Here is a 21,854-nt window from a genome sequence, read left to right as displayed (position 1 = left end):
TATAGATTCATGATTCATCTTGAGATCAGATAATGAGTCCATGTTCTAAATCACACCCTATTCCCTATAAAACCGTATAGGTACCAGTCAAAAGTAGTGCACTGTACATGTATAGGGAATAGGGTGCGATTGGAGAGCCTGATTCTCTCATTTAGAGACCTAAACGATGTCTGTTGTTGTCCAGACTGGAACAGCTTCCTGTCTTCATGTCTGATGATGTTGTCCAGACTGGAACGTCTTCATGTCTGATGTTGTTGTCCAGACTGGAACGTCTTCATGTCTTCATGTCTGATGATGTTGTCCAGACTGGAACGTCTTCATGTCTGATGTTGTTGTCCAGACTGGAACGTCTTCATGTTTTCATGTCTGATGTTGTTGTCCAGACTGGAACGTCTTCATGTCTGATGATGTTGTCCAGACTGGAACGTCTTCATGTCTGATGTTGTTGTCCAGACTGGAACGTCTTCATGTCTGATGTTGTTGTCCAGACTGGAACGTCTTCATGTCTGATGTTGTTGTCCAGACTGGAACGTCTTCATGTCTGATGTTGTTGTCCAGACTGGAACGTCTTCATGTCTGATGTTGTTGTCCAGACTGGAACGTCTTCATGTCTGATGTTGTTGTCCAGACTGGAACGTCTTCATGTCTGATGTTGTTGTCCAGACTGGAACGTCTTCATGTCTTCATGTCTGATGTTGTTGTCCAGACTGGAACGTCTTCATGTCTGATGTTGTTGTCCAGACTGGAACGTCTTCATGTCTTCATGTCTGATGTTGTTGTCCAGACTGGAACGTCTTCATGTCTGATGATGTTGTACAGACTGGAACGTCTTCATGTCTGATGTTGTTGTCCAGACTGGAACGTCTTCATGTCTTCATGTCTGATGATGTTGTCCAGACTGGAACGTCTTCATGTCTGATGTTGTTGTCCAGACTGGAACGTCTTCATGTCTTCATGTCTGATGTTGTTGTCCAGACTGGAACGTCTTCATATCTGATGTTGTTGTCCAGACTGGAACGTCTTCATGTCTTCATGTCTGATGATGTTGTCCAGACTGGAACGTCTTCATGTCTGATGTTGTTGTCCAGACTGGAACGTCTTCATGTCTTCATGTCTGATGATGTTGTCCAGACTGGAACGTCTTCATGTCTGATGTTGTTGTCCAGACTGGAACGTCTTCATGTCTGATGTTGTTGTCCAGACTGGAACGTCTTCATGTCTGATGTTGTTGTCCAGACTGGAACGTCTTCCTGTCTTCATGTCTGATGTTGTTGTCCAGACTGGAACGTCTTCATGTCTGATGATGTTGTCCAGACTGGAACGTCTTCATGTCTGATGTTGTTGTCCAGACTGGAACGTCTTCATGTCTTCATGTCTGATGTTGTTGTCCAGACTGGAACGTCTTCATGTCTGATGTTGTTGTCCAGACTGGAACGTCTTCATGTCTTCATGTCTGATGTTGTTGTCCAGACTGGAACGTCTTCATGTCTGATGATGTTGTACAGACTGGAACGTCTTCATGTCTGATGTTGTTGTCCAGACTGGAACGTCTTCATGTCTGATGTTGTTGTCCAGACTGGAACGTCTTCATGTCTTCATGTCTGATGTTGTTGTCCAGACTGGAACGTCTTCATGTCTGATGTTGTTGTCCAGACTGGAACGTCTTCATGTCTGATGTTGTTGTCCAGACTGGAACGTCTTCCTGTCTGATGTTGTTGTCCAGACTGGAACGTCTTCATGTCTGATGTTGTTGTCCAGACTGGAACGTCTTCATGTCTGATGTTGTGGTCCAGACTGGAACGTCTTCATGTCTTCATGTCTGATGATGTTGTCCAGACTGGAACGTCTTCATGTCTTCATGTCTGATGATGTTGTCCAGACTGGAACGTCTTCATGTCTTCATGTCTGATGTTGTTGTCCAGACTGGAACGTCTTCATGTCTTCATGTCTGATGTTGTTGTCCAGACTGGAACGTCTTCATGTCTGATGTTGTTGTCCAGACTGGAACGTCTTCATGTCTGATGTTGTTGTCCAGACTGGAACGTCTTCATGTCTTCATGTCTGATGTTGTTGTCCAGACTGGAACGTCTTCATGTCTGATGTTGTTGTCCAGACTGGAACGTCTTCATGTCTGATGATGTTGTCCAGACTGGAACGTCTTCATGTCTGATGTTGTTGTCCAGACTGGAACGTCTTCATGTCTTCATGTCTGATGTTGTTGTCCAGACTGGAACGTCTTCATGTCTGATGTTGTTGTCCAGACTGGAACGTCTTCATGTCTTCATGTCTGATGATGTTGTCCAGACTGGAACGTCTTCATGTCTGATGTTGTTGTCCAGACTGGAACGTCTTCATGTCTTCATGTCTGATGATGTTGTCCAGACTGGAACGTCTTCATGTCTGATGTTGTTGTCCAGACTGGAACGTCTTCATGTCTTTATGTCTGATGTTGTTGTCCAGACTGGAACGTCTTCATGTCTGATGTTGTTGTCCAGACTGGAACGTCTTCATGTCTGATGATGTTGTCCAGACTGGAACGTCTTCATGTCTGATGTTGTTGTCCAGACTGGAACGTCTTCATGTCTGATGTTGTTGTCCAGACTGGAACGTCTTCATGTCTGATGTTGTTGTCCAGACTGGAACGTCTTCATGTATGATGTTGTTGTCCAGACTGGAACGTCTTCATGTCTGATGTTGTTGTCCAGACTGGAACGTCTTCATGTCTGATGTTGTTGTCCAGACTGGAACGTCTTCATGTCTTCATGTCTGATGTTGTTGTCCAGACTGGAACGTCTTCATGTCTTCATGTCTGATGTGTTTGTCCAGACTGGAACGTCTTCATGTCTTCATGTCTGATGTTGTTGTCCAGACTGGAACGTCTTCATGTCTGATGTTGTTGTCCAGACTGGAACGTCTTCATGTCTGATGATGTTGTCCAGACTGGAACGTCTTCATGTCTTCATGTCTGATGTTGTTGTCCAGACTGGAACGTCTTCATGTCTGATGTTGTTGTCCAGACTGGAACGTCTTCATGTCTTCATGTCTGATGTTGTTGTCCAGACTGTAACGTCTTCATGTCTGATGATGTTGTCCAGACTTGAACGTCTTCCTGTCTGATGTTGTTGTCCAGACTGGAACGTCTTCATGTCTTCATGTCTGATGTTGTTGTCCAGACTGGAACGTCTTCATGTCTTCATGTCTGATGTTGTTGTCCAGACTGGAACGTCTTCCTGTCTTCATGTCTGATGTTGTTGTCTAGACTGGAACGTCTTCATGTCTGATGTTGTTGTCCAGACTGGAACGTCTTCCTGTCTGATGTTGTTGTCCAGACTGGAACGTCTTCATGTCTTCATGTCTGATGTTGTTGTCCAGACTGGAACGTCTTCATGTCTGATGTTGTTGTCCAGACTGGAACGTCTTCATGTCTGATGTTGTTGTCCAGACTGGAACGTCTTCATGTCTGATGTTGTTGTCCAGACTGGAACGTCTTCATGTCTGATGTTGTTGTCCAGACTGGAACGTCTTCATGTCTTCATGTCTGATGTTGTTGTCCAGACTGGAACGTCTTCATGTCTTCATGTCTGATGTTGTTGTCCAGACTGGAACGTCTTCATGTCTTCATGTCTGATGTTGTTGTCCAGACTGGAACGTCTTCATGTCTTCATGTCTGATGATGTTGTCCAGACTGGAACGTCTTCATGTCTGATGTTATTGTCCAGACTGGAACGTCTTCATGTCTTCATGTCTGATGTTGTTGTCCAGACTGGAACGTCTTCATGTCTGATGTTGTTGTCCAGAATGGAACGTCTTCATGTCTTTATGTCTGATGTTGTTGTCCAGACTGGAACGTCTTCATGTCTGATGTTGTTGTCCAGACTGGAACGTCTTCATGTCTTCATGTCTGATGTTGTTGTCCAGACTGGAACGTCTTCATGTCTGATGTTGTTGTCCAGACTGGAACGTCTTCATGTCTGATGTTGTTGTCCAGACTGGAACGTCTTCATGTCTGATGATGTTGTCCAGACTGGAACGTCTTCATGTCTGATGATGTTGTCCAGACTGGAACGTCTTCATGTCTGATGTTGTTGTCCAGACTGGAACGTCTTCATGTCTTCATGTCTGATGTTGTTGTCCAGACTGGAACGTCTTCATGTCTTCATGTCTGATGTTGTTGTCCAGACTGGAACGTCTTCATGTCTGATGTTGTTGTCCAGACTGGAACGTCTTCATGTCTTCATGTCTGATGTTGTTGTCCAGACTGGAACGTCTTCATGTCTGATGATGTTGTACAGACTGGAACGTCTTCATGTCTGATGATGTTGTACAGACTGGAACGTCTTCATGTCTGATGTTGTTGTCCAGACTGGAACGTCTTCATGTCTGATGATGTTGTCCAGACTGGAACGTCTTCATGTATTCATGTCTGATGATGTTGTCCAGACTGGAACGTCTTCATGTCTGATGTTGTTGTCCAGACTGGAACGTCTTCATGTCTTCATGTCTGATGTTGTTGTCCAGACTGGAACGTCTTCATGTCTGATGTTGTTGTCCAGACTGGAACGTCTTCATGTCTTCATGTCTGATGTTGTTGTCCAGACTGGAACGTCTTCATATCTGATGTTGTTGTCCAGACTGGAACGTCTTCCTGTCTGATGTTGTTGTCCAGACTGGAACGTCTTCATGTCTGATGTTGTTGTCCAGACTGGAACGTCTTCATGTCTTCATGTCTGATGTTGTTGTCCAGACTGGAACGTCTTCATGTCTGATGTTGTTGTCCAGACTGGAACGTCTTCCTGTCTTCATGTCTGATGTTGTTGTCCAGACTGGAACGTCTTCATGTCTGATGATGTTGTCCAGACTGGAACGTCTTCATGTCTGATGTTGTTGTCCAGACTGGAACGTCTTCATGTCTTCATGTCTGATGTTGTTGTCCAGACTGGAACGTCTTCATGTCTTCATGTCTGATGTTGTTGTCCAGACTGGAACGTCTTCATGTCTGATGTTGTTGTCCAGACTGGAACGTCTTCATGTCTTCATGTCTGATGTTGTTGTCCAGACTGGAACGTCTTCATGTCTGATGATGTTGTACAGACTGGAACGTCTTCATGTCTGATGTTGTTGTCCAGACTGGAACGTCTTCATGTCTTCATGTCTGATGTTGTTGTCCAGACTGGAACGTCTTCATGTCTGATGTTGTTGTCCAGACTGGAACGTCTTCCTGTCTGATGTTGTTGTCCAGACTGGAACGTCTTCATGTCTGATGTTGTTGTCCAGACTGGAACGTCTTCATGTCTGATGTTGTTGTCCAGACTGGAACGTCTTCATGTCTTCATGTCTGATGATGTTGTCCAGACTGGAACGTCTTCATGTCTTCATGTCTGATGATGTTGTCCAGACTGGAACGTCTTCATGTCTTCATGTCTGATGTTGTTGTCCAGACTGGAACGTCTTCATGTCTTCATGTCTGATGTTGTTGTCCAGACTGGAACGTCTTCATGTCTTCATGTCTGATGATGTTGTCCAGACTGGAACGTCTTCATGTCTGATGTTGTTGTCAAGACTAGAACGTCTTCATGTCTGATGTTGTTGTCCAGACTGGAACGTCTTCATGTCTGATGTTGTTGTCCAGACTGGAACGTCTTCCTGTCTTCATGTCTGATGTTGTTGTCCAGACTGGAACGTCTTCATGTCTGATGATGTTGTCCAGACTGGAACGTCTTCATGTCTGATGTTGTTGTCCAGACTGGAACGTCTTCATGTCTTCATGTCTGATGTTGTTGTCCAGACTGGAACGTCTTCATGTCTTCATGTCTGATGTTGTTGTCCAGACTGGAACGTCTTCATGTCTGATGTTGTTGTCCAGACTGGAACGTCTTCATGTCTTCATGTCTGATGTTGTTGTCCAGACTGGAACGTCTTCATGTCTGATGATGTTGTACAGACTGGAACGTCTTCATGTCTGATGTTGTTGTCCAGACTGGAACGTCTTCATGTCTTCATGTCTGATGTTGTTGTCCAGACTGGAACGTCTTCATGTCTGATGTTGTTGTCCAGACTGGAACGTCTTCCTGTCTGATGTTGTTGTCCAGACTGGAACGTCTTCATGTCTTCATGTCTGATGTTGTTGTCCAGACTGGAACGTCTTCATGTCTGATGTTGTTGTCCAGACTGGAACGTCTTCCTGTCTTCATGTCTGATGTTGTTGTCCAGACTGGAACGTCTTCATGTCTGATGATGTTGTCCAGACTGGAACGTCTTCATGTCTGATGTTGTTGTCCAGACTGGAACGTCTTCATGTCTTCATGTCTGATGTTGTTGTCCAGACTGGAACGTCTTCATGTCTTCATGTCTGATGTTGTTGTCCAGACTGGAACGTCTTCATGTCTGATGTTGTTGTCCAGACTGGAACGTCTTCATGTCTTCATGTCTGATGTTGTTGTCCAGACTGGAACGTCTTCATGTCTGATGATGTTGTACAGACTGGAACGTCTTCATGTCTGATGTTGTTGTCCAGACTGGAACGTCTTCATGTCTTCATGTCTGATGTTGTTGTCCAGACTGGAACGTCTTCATGTCTGATGTTGTTGTCCAGACTGGAACGTCTTCCTGTCTGATGTTGTTGTCCAGACTGGAACGTCTTCATGTCTGATGTTGTTGTCCAGACTGGAACGTCTTCATGTCTGATGTTGTTGTCCAGACTGGAACGTCTTCATGTCTTCATGTCTGATGATGTTGTCCAGACTGGAACGTCTTCATGTCTTCATGTCTGATGATGTTGTCCAGACTGGAACGTCTTCATGTCTTCATGTCTGATGTTGTTGTCCAGACTGGAACGTCTTCATGTCTTCATGTCTGATGTTGTTGTCCAGACTGGAACGTCTTCATGTCTTCATGTCTGATGATGTTGTCCAGACTGGAACGTCTTCATGTCTGATGTTGTTGTCAAGACTAGAACGTCTTCATGTCTGATGTTGTTGTCCAGACTGGAACGTCTTCATGTCTTCATGTCTGATGTTGTTGTCCAGACTGGAACGTCTTCATGTCTTCATGTCTGATGTTGTTGTCCAGACTGGAACGTCTTCATGTCTTCATGTCTGATGTTGTTGTCCAGACTGGAACGTCTTCATGTCTGATGTTGTTGTCCAGACTGGAACGTCTTCATGTCTGATGATGTTGTCCAGACTGGAACGTCTTCATGTCTGATGTTGTTGTCCAGACTGGAACGTCTTCATGTCTTCATGTCTGGTGTTGTTGTCCAGACTGGAACGTCTTCATGTCTGATGTTGTTGTCCAGACTGGAACGTCTTCATGTCTGATGTTGTTGTCCAGACTGGAACGTCTTCATGTCTGATGTTGTTGTCCAGACTGGAACGTCTTCATGTCTTCATGTCTGATGTTGTTGTCCAGACTGGAACGTCTTCATGTCTGATGTTGTTGTCCAGACTGGAACGTCTTCCTGTCTGATGTTGTTGTCCAGACTGGAACGTCTTCATGTCTGATGTTGTTGTCCAGACTGGAACGTCTTCATGTCTTCATGTCTGATGTTGTTGTCCAGACTGGAACGTCTTCATGTCTGATGTTGTTGTCCAGACTGGAACGTCTTCCTGTCTTCATGTCTGATGTTGTTGTCCAGACTGGAACGTCTTCATGTCTGATGATGTTGTCCAGACTGGAACGTCTTCATGTCTGATGTTGTTGTCCAGACTGGAACGTCTTCATGTCTTCATGTCTGATGTTGTTGTCCAGACTGGAACGTCTTCATGTCTTCATGTCTGATGTTGTTGTCCAGACTGGAACGTCTTCATGTCTGATGTTGTTGTCCAGACTGGAACGTCTTCATGTCTTCATGTCTGATGTTGTTGTCCAGACTGGAACGTCTTCATGTCTGATGATGTTGTACAGACTGGAACGTCTTCATGTCTGATGTTGTTGTCCAGACTGGAACGTCTTCATGTCTTCATGTCTGATGTTGTTGTCCAGACTGGAACGTCTTCATGTCTGATGTTGTTGTCCAGACTGGAACGTCTTCCTGTCTGATGTTGTTGTCCAGACTGGAACGTCTTCATGTCTGATGTTGTTGTCCAGACTGGAACGTCTTCATGTCTGATGTTGTTGTCCAGACTGGAACGTCTTCATGTCTTCATGTCTGATGATGTTGTCCAGACTGGAACGTCTTCATGTCTTCATGTCTGATGATGTTGTCCAGACTGGAACGTCTTCATGTCTTCATGTCTGATGTTGTTGTCCAGACTGGAACGTCTTCATGTCTTCATGTCTGATGTTGTTGTCCAGACTGGAACGTCTTCATGTCTTCATGTCTGATGATGTTGTCCAGACTGGAACGTCTTCATGTCTGATGTTGTTGTCAAGACTAGAACGTCTTCATGTCTGATGTTGTTGTCCAGACTGGAACGTCTTCATGTCTTCATGTCTGATGTTGTTGTCCAGACTGGAACGTCTTCATGTCTTCATGTCTGATGTTGTTGTCCAGACTGGAACGTCTTCATGTCTTCATGTCTGATGTTGTTGTCCAGACTGGAACGTCTTCATGTCTGATGTTGTTGTCCAGACTGGAACGTCTTCATGTCTGATGATGTTGTCCAGACTGGAACGTCTTCATGTCTGATGTTGTTGTCCAGACTGGAACGTCTTCATGTCTTCATGTCTGATGTTGTTGTCCAGACTGGAACGTCTTCATGTCTGATGTTGTTGTCCAGACTGGAACGTCTTCATGTCTGATGTTGTTGTCCAGACTGGAACGTCTTCATGTCTGATGTTGTTGTCCAGACTGGAACGTCTTCATGTCTGATGTTGTTGTCCAGACTGGAACGTCTTCATGTCTGATGTTGTTGTCCAGACTGGAACGTCTTCATGTCTTCATGTCTGATGTTGTTGTCCAGACTGGAACGTCTTCATGTCTGATGTTGTTGTCCAGACTGGAACGTCTTCATGTCTGATGTTGTTGTCCAGACTGGAACGTCTTCATGTCTTCATGTCTGATGTTGTTGTCCAGACTGGAACGTCTTCATGTCTGATGTTGTTGTCCAGACTGGAACGTCTTCATGTCTGATGTTGTTGTCCAGACTGGAACGTCTTCATGTCTGATGTTGTTGTCCAGACTGGAACGTCTTCATGTCTGATGTTGTTGTCCAGACTGGAACGTCTTCATGTCTGATGTTGTTGTCCAGACTGGAACGTCTTCATGTCTTCATGTCTGATGTTGTTGTCCAGACTGGAACGTCTTCATGTCTTCATGTCTGATGTGTTTGTCCAGACTGGAACGTCTTCATGTCTTCATGTCTGATGTTGTTGTCCAGACTGGAACGTCTTCATGTCTGATGTTGTTGTCCAGACTGGAACGTCTTCATTTCTGATGATGTTGTCCAGACTGGAACGTCTTCATGTCTTCATGTCTGATGTTGTTGTCCAGACTGGAACGTCTTCATGTCTGATGTTGTTGTCCAGACTGGAACGTCTTCATGTCTGATGTTGTTGTCCAGACTGGAACGTCTTCATGTCTTCATGTCTGATGATGTTGTCCAGACTGGAACGTCTTCATGTCTGATGTTGTTGTCCAGACTGTAACGTCTTCATGTCTGATGATGTTGTCCAGACTGGAACGTCTTAATGTCTTCATGTCTGATGATGTTGTCCAGACTGGAACGTCTTCATGTCTGATGTTGTTGTCCAGACTGTAACGTCTTCATGTCTGATGATGTTGTCCAGACTGGAACGTCTTCCTGTCTGATGTTGTTGTCCAGACTGGAACGTCTTCATGTCTTCATGTCTGATGTTGTTGTCCAGACTGGAACGTCTTCATGTCTTCATGTCTGATGTTGTTGTCCAGACTGGAATGTCTTCCTGTCTTCATGTCTGATGTTGTTGTCTAGACTGGAACGTCTTCATGTCTGATGTTGTTGTCCAGACTGGAACGTCTTCCTGTCTGATGTTGTTGTCCAGACTGGAACGTCTTCATGTCTTCATGTCTGATGTTGTTGTCCAGACTGGAACGTCTTCATGTCTGATGTTGTTGTCCAGACTGGAACGTCTTCATGTCTTCATGTCTGATGTTGTTGTCCAGACTGGAACGTCTTCATGTCTGATGATGTTGTCCAGACTGGAACGTCTTCCTGTCTGATGTTGTTGTCCAGACTGGAACGTCTTCATGTCTTCATGTCTGATGTTGTTGTCCAGACTGGAACGTCTTCATGTCTGATGATGTTGTCCAGACTGGAACGTCTTCATGTCTTCATGTCTGATGTTGTTGTCCAGACTGGAACGTCTTCATGTCTTCATGTCTGATGTTGTTGTCCAGACTGGAACGTCTTCATGTCTGATGTTGTTGTCCAGACTGGAACGTCTTCATGTCTTCATGTCTGATGATGTTGTCCAGACTGGAACGTCTTCATGTCTGATGTTGTTGTCAAGACTAGAACGTCTTCATGTCTGATGTTGTTGTCCAGACTGGAACGTCTTCATGTCTTCATGTCTGATGTTGTTGTCCAGACTGGAACGTCTTCATGTCTTCATGTCTGATGTTGTTGTCCAGACTGGAACGTCTTCATGTCTTCATGTCTGATGTTGTTGTCCAGACTGGAACGTCTTCATGTCTGATGTTGTTGTCCAGACTGGAACGTCTTCATGTCTGATGATGTTGTCCAGACTGGAACGTCTTCATGTCTGATGTTGTTGTCCAGACTGGAACGTCTTCATGTCTTCATGTCTGATGTTGTTGTCCAGACTGGAACGTCTTCATGTCTGATGTTGTTGTCCAGACTGGAACGTCTTCATGTCTGATGTTGTTGTCCAGACTGGAACGTCTTCATGTCTGATGTTGTTGTCCAGACTGGAACGTCTTCATGTCTGATGTTGTTGTCCAGACTGGAACGTCTTCATGTCTTCATGTCTGATGATGTTGTCCAGACTGGAACGTCTTCATGTCTGATGTTGTTGTCCAGACTGGAACGTCTTCATGTCTGATGTTGTTGTCCAGACTGGAACGTCTTCATGTCTGATGTTGTTGTCCAGACTGGAACGTCTTCATGTCTGATGTTGTTGTCCAGACTGGAACGTCTTCATGTCTTCATGTCTGATGTTGTTGTCCAGACTGGAACGTCTTCATGTCTTCATGTCTGATGTGTTTGTCCAGACTGGAACGTCTTCATGTCTTCATGTCTGATGTTGTTGTCCAGACTGGAACGTCTTCATGTCTGATGTTGTTGTCCAGACTGGAACGTCTTCATGTCTGATGATGTTGTCCAGACTGGAACGTCTTCATGTCTTCATGTCTGATGTTGTTGTCCAGACTGGAACGTCTTCATGTCTGATGTTGTTGTCCAGACTGCAACGTCTTCATGTCTGATGTTGTTGTCCAGACTGGAACGTCTTCATGTCTTCATGTCTGATGATGTTGTCCAGACTGGAACGTCTTCATGTCTGATGTTGTTGTCCAGACTGTAACGTCTTCATGTCTGATGATGTTGTCCAGACTGGAACGTCTTCATGTCTTCATGTCTGATGATGTTGTCCAGACTGGAACGTCTTCATGTCTGATGTTGTTGTCCAGACTGTAACGTCTTCATGTCTGATGATGTTGTCCAGACTGGAACGTCTTCCTGTCTGATGTTGTTGTCCAGACTGGAACGTCTTCATGTCTTCATGTCTGATGTTGTTGTCCAGACTGGAACGTCTTCATGTCTTCATGTCTGATGTTGTTGTCCAGACTGGAATGTCTTCCTGTCTTCATGTCTGATGTTGTTGTCTAGACTGGAACGTCTTCATGTCTGATGTTGTTGTCCAGACTGGAACGTCTTCCTGTCTGATGTTGTTGTCCAGACTGGAACGTCTTCATGTCTTCATGTCTGATGTTGTTGTCCAGACTGGAACGTCTTCATGTCTTCATGTCTGATGTTGTTGTCCAGACTGGAACGTCTTCATGTCTTCATGTCTGATGTTGTTGTCCAGACTGGAACGTCTTCATGTCTGATGATGTTGTCCAGACTGGAACGTCTTCCTGTCTGATGTTGTTGTCCAGACTGGAACGTCTTCATGTCTTCATGTCTGATGTTGTTGTCCAGACTGGAACGTCTTCATGTCTGATGTTGTTGTCCAGACTGGAATGTCTTCCTGTCTTCATGTCTGATGTTGTTGTCCAGACTGGAACGTCTTCATGTCTGATGATGTTGTCCAGACTGGAACGTCTTCCTGTCTGATGTTGTTGTCCAGACTGGAACGTCTTCATGTCTTCATGTCTGATGTTGTTGTCCAGACTGGAACGTCTTCATGTCTGATGTTGTTGTCCAGACTGGAACGTCTTCCTGTCTGATGTTGTTGTCCAGACTGGAACGTCTTCATGTCTGATGTTGTTGTCCAGACTGGAACGTCTTCCTGTCTGATGTTGTTGTCCAGACTGGAACGTCTTCATGTCTTCATGTCTGATGTTGTTGTCCAGACTGGAACGTCTTCATGTCTTCATGTCTGATGTTGTTGTCCAGACTGGAACGTCTTCATGTCTGATGTTGTTGTCCAGACTGGAACGTCTTCATGTCTGATGTTGTTGTCCAGACTGGAACGTCTTCATGTCTTCATGTCTGATGTTGTTGTCCAGACTGGAACGTCTTCATGTCTTCATGTCTGATGTTGTTGTCCAGACTGGAACGACTTCATGTCTGATGATGTTGTCCAGACTGGAACGTCTTCATGTCTTCATGTCTGATGTTGTTGTCCAGACTGGAACGTCTTCATGTCTGATGTTGTTGTCCAGACTGGAACGTCTTCATGTCTTCATGTCTGATGTTGTTGTCCAGACTGGAACGTCTTCATGTCTTCATGTCTGATGTTGTTGTCCAGACTGGAATGTCTTCCTGTCTTCATGTCTGATGATGTTGTCCAGACTGGAACGTCTTCCTGTCTGATGTTGTTGTCCAGACTGGAACGTCTTCATGTCTTCATGTCTGATGTTGTTGTCCAGACTGGAACGTCTTCATGTCTTCATGTCTGATGTTGTTGTCCAGACTGGAACGTCTTCATGTCTTCATGTCTGATGTTGTTGTCCAGACTGGAACGTCTTCATGTCTGATGATGTTGTCCAGACTGGAACGTCTTCCTGTCTGATGTTGTTGTCCAGACTGGAACGTCTTCATGTCTTCATGTCTGATGTTGTTTTCCAGACTGGAACGTCTTCATGTCTTCATGTCTGATGTTGTTGTCCAGACTGGAATGTCTTCCTGTCTTCATGTCTGATGTTGTTGTCCAGACTAGAACGTCTTCATGTCTGATGTTGTTGTCCAGACTGGAACGTCTTCCTGTCTGATGTTGTTGTCCAGACTGGAACGTCTTCATGTCTGATGTTGTTGTCCAGACTGGAACGTCTTCCTGTCTGATGTTGTTGTCCAGACTGGAACGTCTTCATGTCTTCATGTCTGATGTTGTTGTCCAGACTGGAACGTCTTCCTGTCTGATGTTGTTGTCCAGACTGGAACGTCTTCCTGTCTGATGTTGTTGTCCAGACTGGAACGTCTTCATGTCTGATGTTGTTGTCCAGACTGGAACGTCTTCCTGTCTGATGTTGTTGTCCAGACTGGAACGTCTTCATGTCTTCATGTCTGATGTTGTTGTCCAGACTGGAACGTCTTCCTGTCTGATGTTGTTGTCCAGACTGGAACGTCTTCATGTCTTCATGTCTGATGTTGTTGTCCAGACTGGAACGTCTTCATGTCTTCATGTCTGATGTTGTTGTCCAGACTGGAACGTCTTCATGTCTTCATGTCTGATGTTGTTGTCCAGACTGGAACGTCTTCATGTCTGATGTTGTTGTCCAGACTGGAACGTCTTCATGTCTTCATGTCTGATGTTGTTGTCCAGACTGGAACGTCTTCATGTCTTCATGTCTGATGTTGTTGTCCAGACTGGAACGTCTTCATGTCTGATGATGTTGTCCAGACTGGAACGTCTTCCTATCTGATGTTGTTGTCCAGACTGGAACGTCTTCATGTCTGATGTTGTTGTCCAGACTGGAACGTCTTCATGTCTGATGTTGTTGTCCAGACTGGAACGTCTTCATGTCTGATGTTGTTGTCCAGACTGGAACGTCTTCATGTCTTCATGTCTGATGATGTTGTCCAGACTGGAACGTCTTCATGTCTGATGATGTTGTCCAGACTGGAACGTCTTCATGTCTTCATGTCTGATGTTGTTGTCCAGACTGGAACGTCTTCATGTCTGATGTTGTCCAGACTGGAACGTCTTCATGTCTTCATGTCTGATGATGTTGTCCAGACCGGAACGTCTTCATGTCTTCATGTCTGATGTTGTTGTCCAGACTGGAACGTCTTCATGTCTTCATGTCTGATGTTGTTGTCCAGACTGGAACGTCTTCATGTCTGATGTTGTTGTCCAGACTGGAACGTCTTCATGTCTTCATGTCTGATGATGTTGTCCAGACTGGAACGTCTTCATGTCTGATGTTGTTGTCAAGACTAGAACGTCTTCATGTCTGATGTTGTTGTCCAGACTGGAACGTCTTCATGTCTTCATGTCTGATGTTGTTGTCCAGACTGGAACGTCTTCATGTCTTCATGTCTGATGTTGTTGTCCAGACTGGAACGTCTTCATGTCTTCATGTCTGATGTTGTTGTCCAGACTGGAACGTCTTCATGTCTGATGTTGTTGTCCAGACTGGAACGTCTTCATGTCTGATGATGTTGTCCAGACTGGAACGTCTTCATGTCTGATGTTGTTGTCCAGACTGGAACGTCTTCATGTCTTCATGTCTGATGTTGTTGTCCAGACTGGAACGTCTTCATGTCTGATGTTGTTGTCCAGACTGGAACGTCTTCATGTCTGATGTTGTTGTCCAGACTGGAACGTCTTCATGTCTGATGTTGTTGTCCAGACTGGAACGTCTTCATGTCTGATGTTGTTGTCCAGACTGGAACGTCTTCATGTCTTCATGTCTGATGATGTTGTCCAGACTGGAACGTCTTCATGTCTGATGTTGTTGTCCAGACTGGAACGTCTTCATGTCTGATGTTGTTGTCCAGACTGGAACGTCTTCATGTCTGATGTTGTTGTCCAGACTGGAACGTCTTCATGTCTGATGTTGTTGTCCAGACTGGAACGTCTTCATGTCTTCATGTCTGATGTTGTTGTCCAGACTGGAACGTCTTCATGTCTTCATGTCTGATGTGTTTGTCCAGACTGGAACGTCTTCATGTCTTCATGTCTGATGTTGTTGTCCAGACTGGAACGTCTTCATGTCTGATGTTGTTGTCCAGACTGGAACGTCTTCATGTCTGATGATGTTGTCCAGACTGGAACGTCTTCATGTCTTCATGTCTGATGTTGTTGTCCAGACTGGAACGTCTTCATGTCTGATGTTGTTGTCCAGACTGGAACGTCTTCATGTCTGATGTTGTTGTCCAGACTGGAACGTCTTCATGTCTTCATGTCTGATGATGTTGTCCAGACTGGAACGTCTTCATGTCTGATGTTGTTGTCCAGACTGTAACGTCTTCATGTCTGATGATGTTGTCCAGACTGGAACGTCTTCATGTCTTCATGTCTGATGATGTTGTCCAGACTGGAACGTCTTCATGTCTGATGTTGTTGTCCAGACTGTAACGTCTTCATGTCTGATGATGTTGTCCAGACTGGAACGTCTTCCTGTCTGATGTTGTTGTCCAGACTGGAACGTCTTCATGTCTTCATGTCTGATGTTGTTGTCCAGACTGGAACGTCTTCATGTCTTCATGTCTGATGTTGTTGTCCAGACTGGAATGTCTTCCTGTCTTCATGTCTGATGTTGTTGTCTAGACTGGAACGTCTTCATGTCTGATGTTGTTGTCCAGACTGGAACGTCTTCCTGTCTGATGTTGTTGTCCAGACTGGAACGTCTTCATGTCTTCATGTCTGATGTTGTTGTCCAGACTGGAACGTCTTCATGTCTTCATGTCTGATGTTGTTGTCCAGACTGGAACGTCTTCATGTCTTCATGTCTGATGTTGTTGTCCAGACTGGAACGTCTTCATGTCTGATGATGTTGTCCAGACTGGAACGTCTTCCTGTCTGATGTTGTTGTCCAGACTGGAACGTCTTCATGTCTTCATGTCTGATGTTGTTGTCCAGACTGGAACGTCTTCATGTCTGATGTTGTTGTCCAGACTGGAATGTCTTCCTGTCTTCATGTCTGATGTTGTTGTCCAGACTGGAACGTCTTCATGTCTGATGATGTTGTCCAGACTGGAACGTCTTCCTGTCTGATGTTGTTGTCCAGACTGGAACGTCTTCATGTCTTCATGTCTGATGTTGTTGTCCAGACTGGAACGTCTTCATGTCTGATGTTGTTGTCCAGACTGGAACGTCTTCCTGTCTGATGTTGTTGTCCAGACTGGAACGTCTTCATGTCTGATGTTGTTGTCCAGACTGGAACGTCTTCCTGTCTGATGTTGTTGTCCAGACTGGAACGTCTTCATGTCTTCATGTCTGATGTTGTTGTCCAGACTGGAACGTCTTCATGTCTTCATGTCTGATGTTGTTGTCCAGACTGGAACGTCTTCATGTCTGATGTTGTTGTCCAGACTGGAACGTCTTCATGTCTGATGTTGTTGTCCAGACTGGAACGTCTTCATGTCTTCATGTCTGATGTTGTTGTCCAGACTGGAACGTCTTCATGTCTTCATGTCTGATGTTGTTGTCCAGACTGGAACGTCTTCATGTCTTCATGTCTGATGTTGTTGTCCAGACTGGAACGTCTTCATGTCTGATGTTGTTGTCCAGACTGGAACGTCTTCATGTCTGATGATGTTGTCCAGACTGGAACGTCTTCATGTCTTCATGTCTGATGTTGTTGTCCAGACTGGAACGTCTTCATGTCTGATGTTGTTGTCCAGACTGGAACGTCTTCATGTCTTCATGTCTGATGTTGTTGTCCAGACTGGAACGTCTTCATGTCTTCATGTCTGATGTTGTTGTCCAGACTGGAATGTCTTCCTGTCTTCATGTCTGATGATGTTGTCCAGACTGGAACGTCTTCCTGTCTGATGTTGTTGTCCAGACTGGAACGTCTTCATGTCTTCATGTCTGATGTTGTTGTCCAGACTGGAACGTCTTCATGTCTTCATGTCTGATGTTGTTGTCCAGACTGGAACGTCTTCATGTCTTCATGTCTGATGTTGTTGTCCAGACTGGAACGTCTTCATGTCTGATGATGTTGTCCAGACTGGAACGTCTTCCTGTCTGATGTTGTTGTCCAGACTGGAACGTCTTCATGTCTTCATGTCTGATGTTGTTTTCCAGACTGGAACGTCTTCATGTCTTCATGTCTGATGTTGTTGTCCAGACTGGAATGTCTTCCTGTCTTCATGTCTGATGTTGTTGTCCAGACTAGAACGTCTTCATGTCTGATGTTGTTGTCCAGACTGGAACGTCTTCCTGTCTGATGTTGTTGTCCAGACTGGAACGTCTTCATGTCTGATGTTGTTGTCCAGACTGGAACGTCTTCCTGTCTGATGTTGTTGTCCAGACTGGAACGTCTTCATGTCTTCCTGTCTGATGTTGTTGTCCAGACTGGAACGTCTTCCTGTCTGATGTTGTTGTCCAGACTGGAACGTCTTCCTGTCTGATGTTGTTGTCCAGACTGGAACGTCTTCATGTCTGATGTTGTTGTCCAGACTGGAACGTCTTCCTGTCTGATGTTGTTGTCCAGACTGGAACGTCTTCATGTCTTCATGTCTGATGTTGTTGTCCAGACTGGAACGTCTTCCTGTCTGATGTTGTTGTCCAGACTGGAACGTCTTCATGTCTTCATGTCTGATGTTGTTGTCCAGACTGGAACGTCTTCATGTCTTCATGTCTGATGTTGTTGTCCAGACTGGAACGTCTTCATGTCTTCATGTCTGATGTTGTTGTCCAGACTGGAACGTCTTCATGTCTGATGTTGTTGTCCAGACTGGAACGTCTTCATGTCTTCATGTCTGATGTTGTTGTCCAGACTGGAACGTCTTCATGTCTTCATGTCTGATGTTGTTGTCCAGACTGGAACGTCTTCATGTCTGATGATGTTGTCCAGACTGGAACGTCTTCCTATCTGATGTTGTTGTCCAGACTGGAACGTCTTCATGTCTGATGTTGTTGTCCAGACTGGAACGTCTTCATGTCTGATGTTGTTGTCCAGACTGGAACGTCTTCATGTCTGATGTTGTTGTCCAGACTGGAACGTCTTCATGTCTTCATGTCTGATGATGTTGTCCAGACTGGAACGTCTTCATGTCTGATGATGTTGTCCAGACTGGAACGTCTTCATGTCTTCATGTCTGATGTTGTTGTCCAGACTGGAACGTCTTCATGTCTGATGTTGTCCAGACTGGAACGTCTTCATGTCTTCATGTCTGATGATGTTGTCCAGACCGGAACGTCTTCATGTCTTCATGTCTGATGTTGTTGTCCAGACTGTAACGTCTTCATGTCTGATGTTGTTGTCCAGACTGGAACGTCTTCATGTCTGATGTTGTTGTCCAGACTGGAACGTCTTCATGTCTTCATGTCTGATGTTGTTGTCCAGACTGGAACGTCTTCATGTCTGATGTTGTTGTCCAGACTGGAACGTCTTCCTGTCTGATGTTGTTGTCCAGACTGGAACGTCTTCATGTCTTCATGTCTGATGTTGTCCAGACTGGAACGTCTTCATGTCTGATGTTGTTGTCCAGACTGGAACGTCTTCCTGTCTGATGTTGTTGTCCAGACTGGAACGTCTTCATGTCTGATGTTGTTGTCCAGACTGGAACGTCTTCATGTCTGATGTTGTTGTCCAGACTGGAACGTCTTCATGTCTGATGATGTTGTCCAGACTGGAACGTCTTCCTGTCTGATGTTGTTGTCCAGACTGGAACGTCTTCATGTCTTCATGTCTGATGTTGTTGTCCAGACTGGAACGTCTTCATGTCTTCATGTCTGATGTTGTTGTCCAGACTGGAACGTCTTCCTGTCTTCATGTCTGATGTTGTTGTCCAGACTGGAACGTCTTCATGTCTGATGTTGTTGTCCAGACTGGAACGTCTTCATGTCTTCCTGTCTGATGTTGTTGTCCAGACTGGAACGTCTTCATGTCTGATGTTGTTGTCCAGACTGGAACGTCTTCCTGTCTGATGTTGTTGTCCAGACTGGAACGTCTTCATGTGTGATGATGTTGTCCAGACTGGAACGTCTTCATGTCTGATGTTGTTGTCCAGACTGGAACGTCTTCATGTCTGATGTTGTTGTCCAGACTGGAACGTCTTCATGTCTGATGTTGTTGTCCAGACTGGAACGTCTTCATGTCTTCATGTGTGATGTTGTTGTCCAGACTGGAACGTCTTCATGTCTTCATGTCTGATGTTGTTGTCCAGACTGGAACGTCTTCATGTCTGATGTTGTTGTCCAGACTGGAACGTCTTCATGTCTGATGATGTTGTCCAGACTGGAACGTCTTCATGTCTTCATGTCTGATGTTGTTGTCCAGACTGGAACGTCTTCATGTGTGATGTTGTTGTCCAGACTGGAACGTCTTCATGTCTTCATGTCTGATGTTGTTGTCCAGACTGGAACGTCTTCATGTCTTCATGTCTGATGTTGTTGTCCAGACTGGAACGTCTTCATGTCTTCATGTCTGATGTTGTTGTCCAGACTGGAACGTCTTCATGTCTGATGTTGTTGTCCAGACTGGAACGTCTTCATGTCTGATGTTGTTGTCCAGACTGGAACGTCTTCCTGTCTGATGTTGTTGTCCAGACTGGAACGTCTTCATGTCTTCATGTCTGATGTTGTTGTCCAGACTGGAACGTCTTCATGTCTGATGATGTTGTCCAGACTGGAACGTCTTCATGTCTTCATGTCTGATGTTGTTGTCCAGACTGGAACGTCTTCATGTCTGATGTTGTTGTCCAGACTGGAACGTCTTCATGTCTTCATGTCTGATGTTGTTGTCCAGACTGGAACGTCTTCCTGTCTGATGTTGTTGTCCAGACTGGAACGTCTTCATGTCTTCATGTCTGATGTTGTTGTCCAGACTGGAACGTCTTCATGTCTGATGATGTTGTCCACACTGGAACGTCTTCATGTCTTCATGTCTGATGATGTTGTCCAGACTGGAACGTCTTCATGTCTTCATGTCTGATGTTGTTGTCCAGACTGGAACGTCTTCATGTCTGATGTTGTTGTCCAGACTAGAACGTCTTCCTGTCTGATGTTGTTGTCCAGACTGGAACGTCTTCATGTCTTCATGTCTGATGTTGTTGTCCAGACAGGAACGTCTTCATGTCTGATGTTGTTGTCCAGACTGGAACGTCTTCATGTCTGATGATGTTGTCCAGACTGGAACGTCTTCATGTCTGATGTTGTTGTCCAGACAGGAACGTCTTCCTGTCTTCCTGTCTGATGTTGTCCAGACAGGAACGTCTTCCTGTCTGATGATGTTGTCCAGACAGGAACGTCTTCATCTCTTCCTGTCTGATGATGTTGTCCAGACAGGAACGTCTTCATGTGTGTTTCCGTGCCGACAGATTCCATGTCTTCTGGAGATGATGAAGACCATGATGAAGACTTGGATGATACAGGTAATGGAAACGGTGTGTTCCATCTCTCCATTTATTCATTCATTCATTCATTCATTTATTCATTCTGATGTCAGTAGATGTTGAACTGAAATCCATATCCAGCATTGTATGTTGCAACTGATAATGTAATAACTACCGATAATGTAATAACGTATTTATACTGTAATGAATGCCCGATAATGTAATAAATATGCTGAAAGCGTAACATAATAATGTTTTTGCGCCTAATGTAATCATTATTACATTACAAATTGGGTAAAAAACTATTTTTAATTTCTGTAATAACAACCTAAAATCACTCGTTTGAGTCTTGAGGAAAGCTTTGGGGGGGGGGGGATTACACTTGGGGGGGGGGATTACACTTGGGGGGGGGGGGGATTACACTTGGGGGGGGGATTACACTTGGGGGGGGGGGGGGTTACACTTGGGGGGGATTACACTTGGGGGGGGGTTACACTTGGGGGGGGGATTACACTTGGGGGGGGTTACACTTGGGGGGGGGTTACACTTGGGGGGGGGGATTACACTTGGGGGGGGGGATTACACTTGGGGGGGGGGATTACACTTGGGGGGGGGGTTACACTTGGGGGGGGGGGATTACACTTGGGGGCGGGGGGGGGGGATTACACTTGGGGGGGGGGGGGGGGGGGATTACACTTGGGGGGGGGGGGGATTACACTTGGGGGGGGGGGATTACACTTCAATTCTGACCTAAGAAATGACGACAAACAAAGACCCAACAAAAATAAACTTGAAGACATACCTTGCAGTCATGAGGAAAGCCTTGAATCGGCATCAATTGCCACAACAGACTTGCAGGGGGGGGGGGGGGGGACCTTACAGAGTGGAGATGGAACCAGACTGTTATTGATCAGGACACCTTGACCTTACAGAGTGGAGATGGAACCAGACTCTTATTGATCAGGACTCCTTGACCTTACAGAGTGGAGATGGAACCAGACTGTTATTGATCAGGACACCTTGACCTTACAGAGTGGAGATGGAACCAGACTGTTATTGACCAGGACTCCTTGACCTTACAGAGTGGAGATGGAACCAGACTGTTATTGATCAGGACACCTTGACCTCACAGAGTGGAGATGGAACCAGACTGTTATTGATCAGGACACCTTGACCTTACAGAGTGGAGATGGAACCAGACTGTTATTGATCAGGACACCTTGACCTTACAGAGTGGAGATTGAACCAGACTCTTATTGACCAGGACACCTTGACCTTACAGAGTGGAGATGGAAACATGACAGA

General features: G+C 45.2%; 1 protein-coding gene across 5 annotated transcripts in view; it reads left to right on the top strand.

Moving 5' to 3' along the window:
* The window catches only part of LOC129813324 (fibroblast growth factor receptor 3), a 211,854-nt gene that overhangs the window by 19,294 nt on the left and 170,706 nt on the right, over positions 1-21,854 (top strand). For 3 of the 5 annotated variants that reach the window (XM_055865680.1, XM_055865679.1, XM_055865683.1), the window contains exon 2: positions 20,535-20,588. The exons of the other annotated variants lie outside the window; for them this stretch is intronic. In XM_055865680.1, the coding sequence (XP_055721655.1) occupies positions 20,535-20,588 (54 nt within the window). The remainder of the gene's footprint in view (positions 1-20,534; positions 20,589-21,854) is intronic. 5 annotated transcript variants of the gene reach the window in all.

The sequence above is a fragment of the Salvelinus fontinalis genome, chromosome 16, assembly GCF_029448725.1.
Source record: "Salvelinus fontinalis isolate EN_2023a chromosome 16, ASM2944872v1, whole genome shotgun sequence".
Taxonomy (NCBI): domain Eukaryota; kingdom Metazoa; phylum Chordata; class Actinopteri; order Salmoniformes; family Salmonidae; genus Salvelinus; species Salvelinus fontinalis.
Note: the sequence above shows the minus strand (reverse complement) of the source record. Positions and strands in the feature narration are given on the sequence as shown.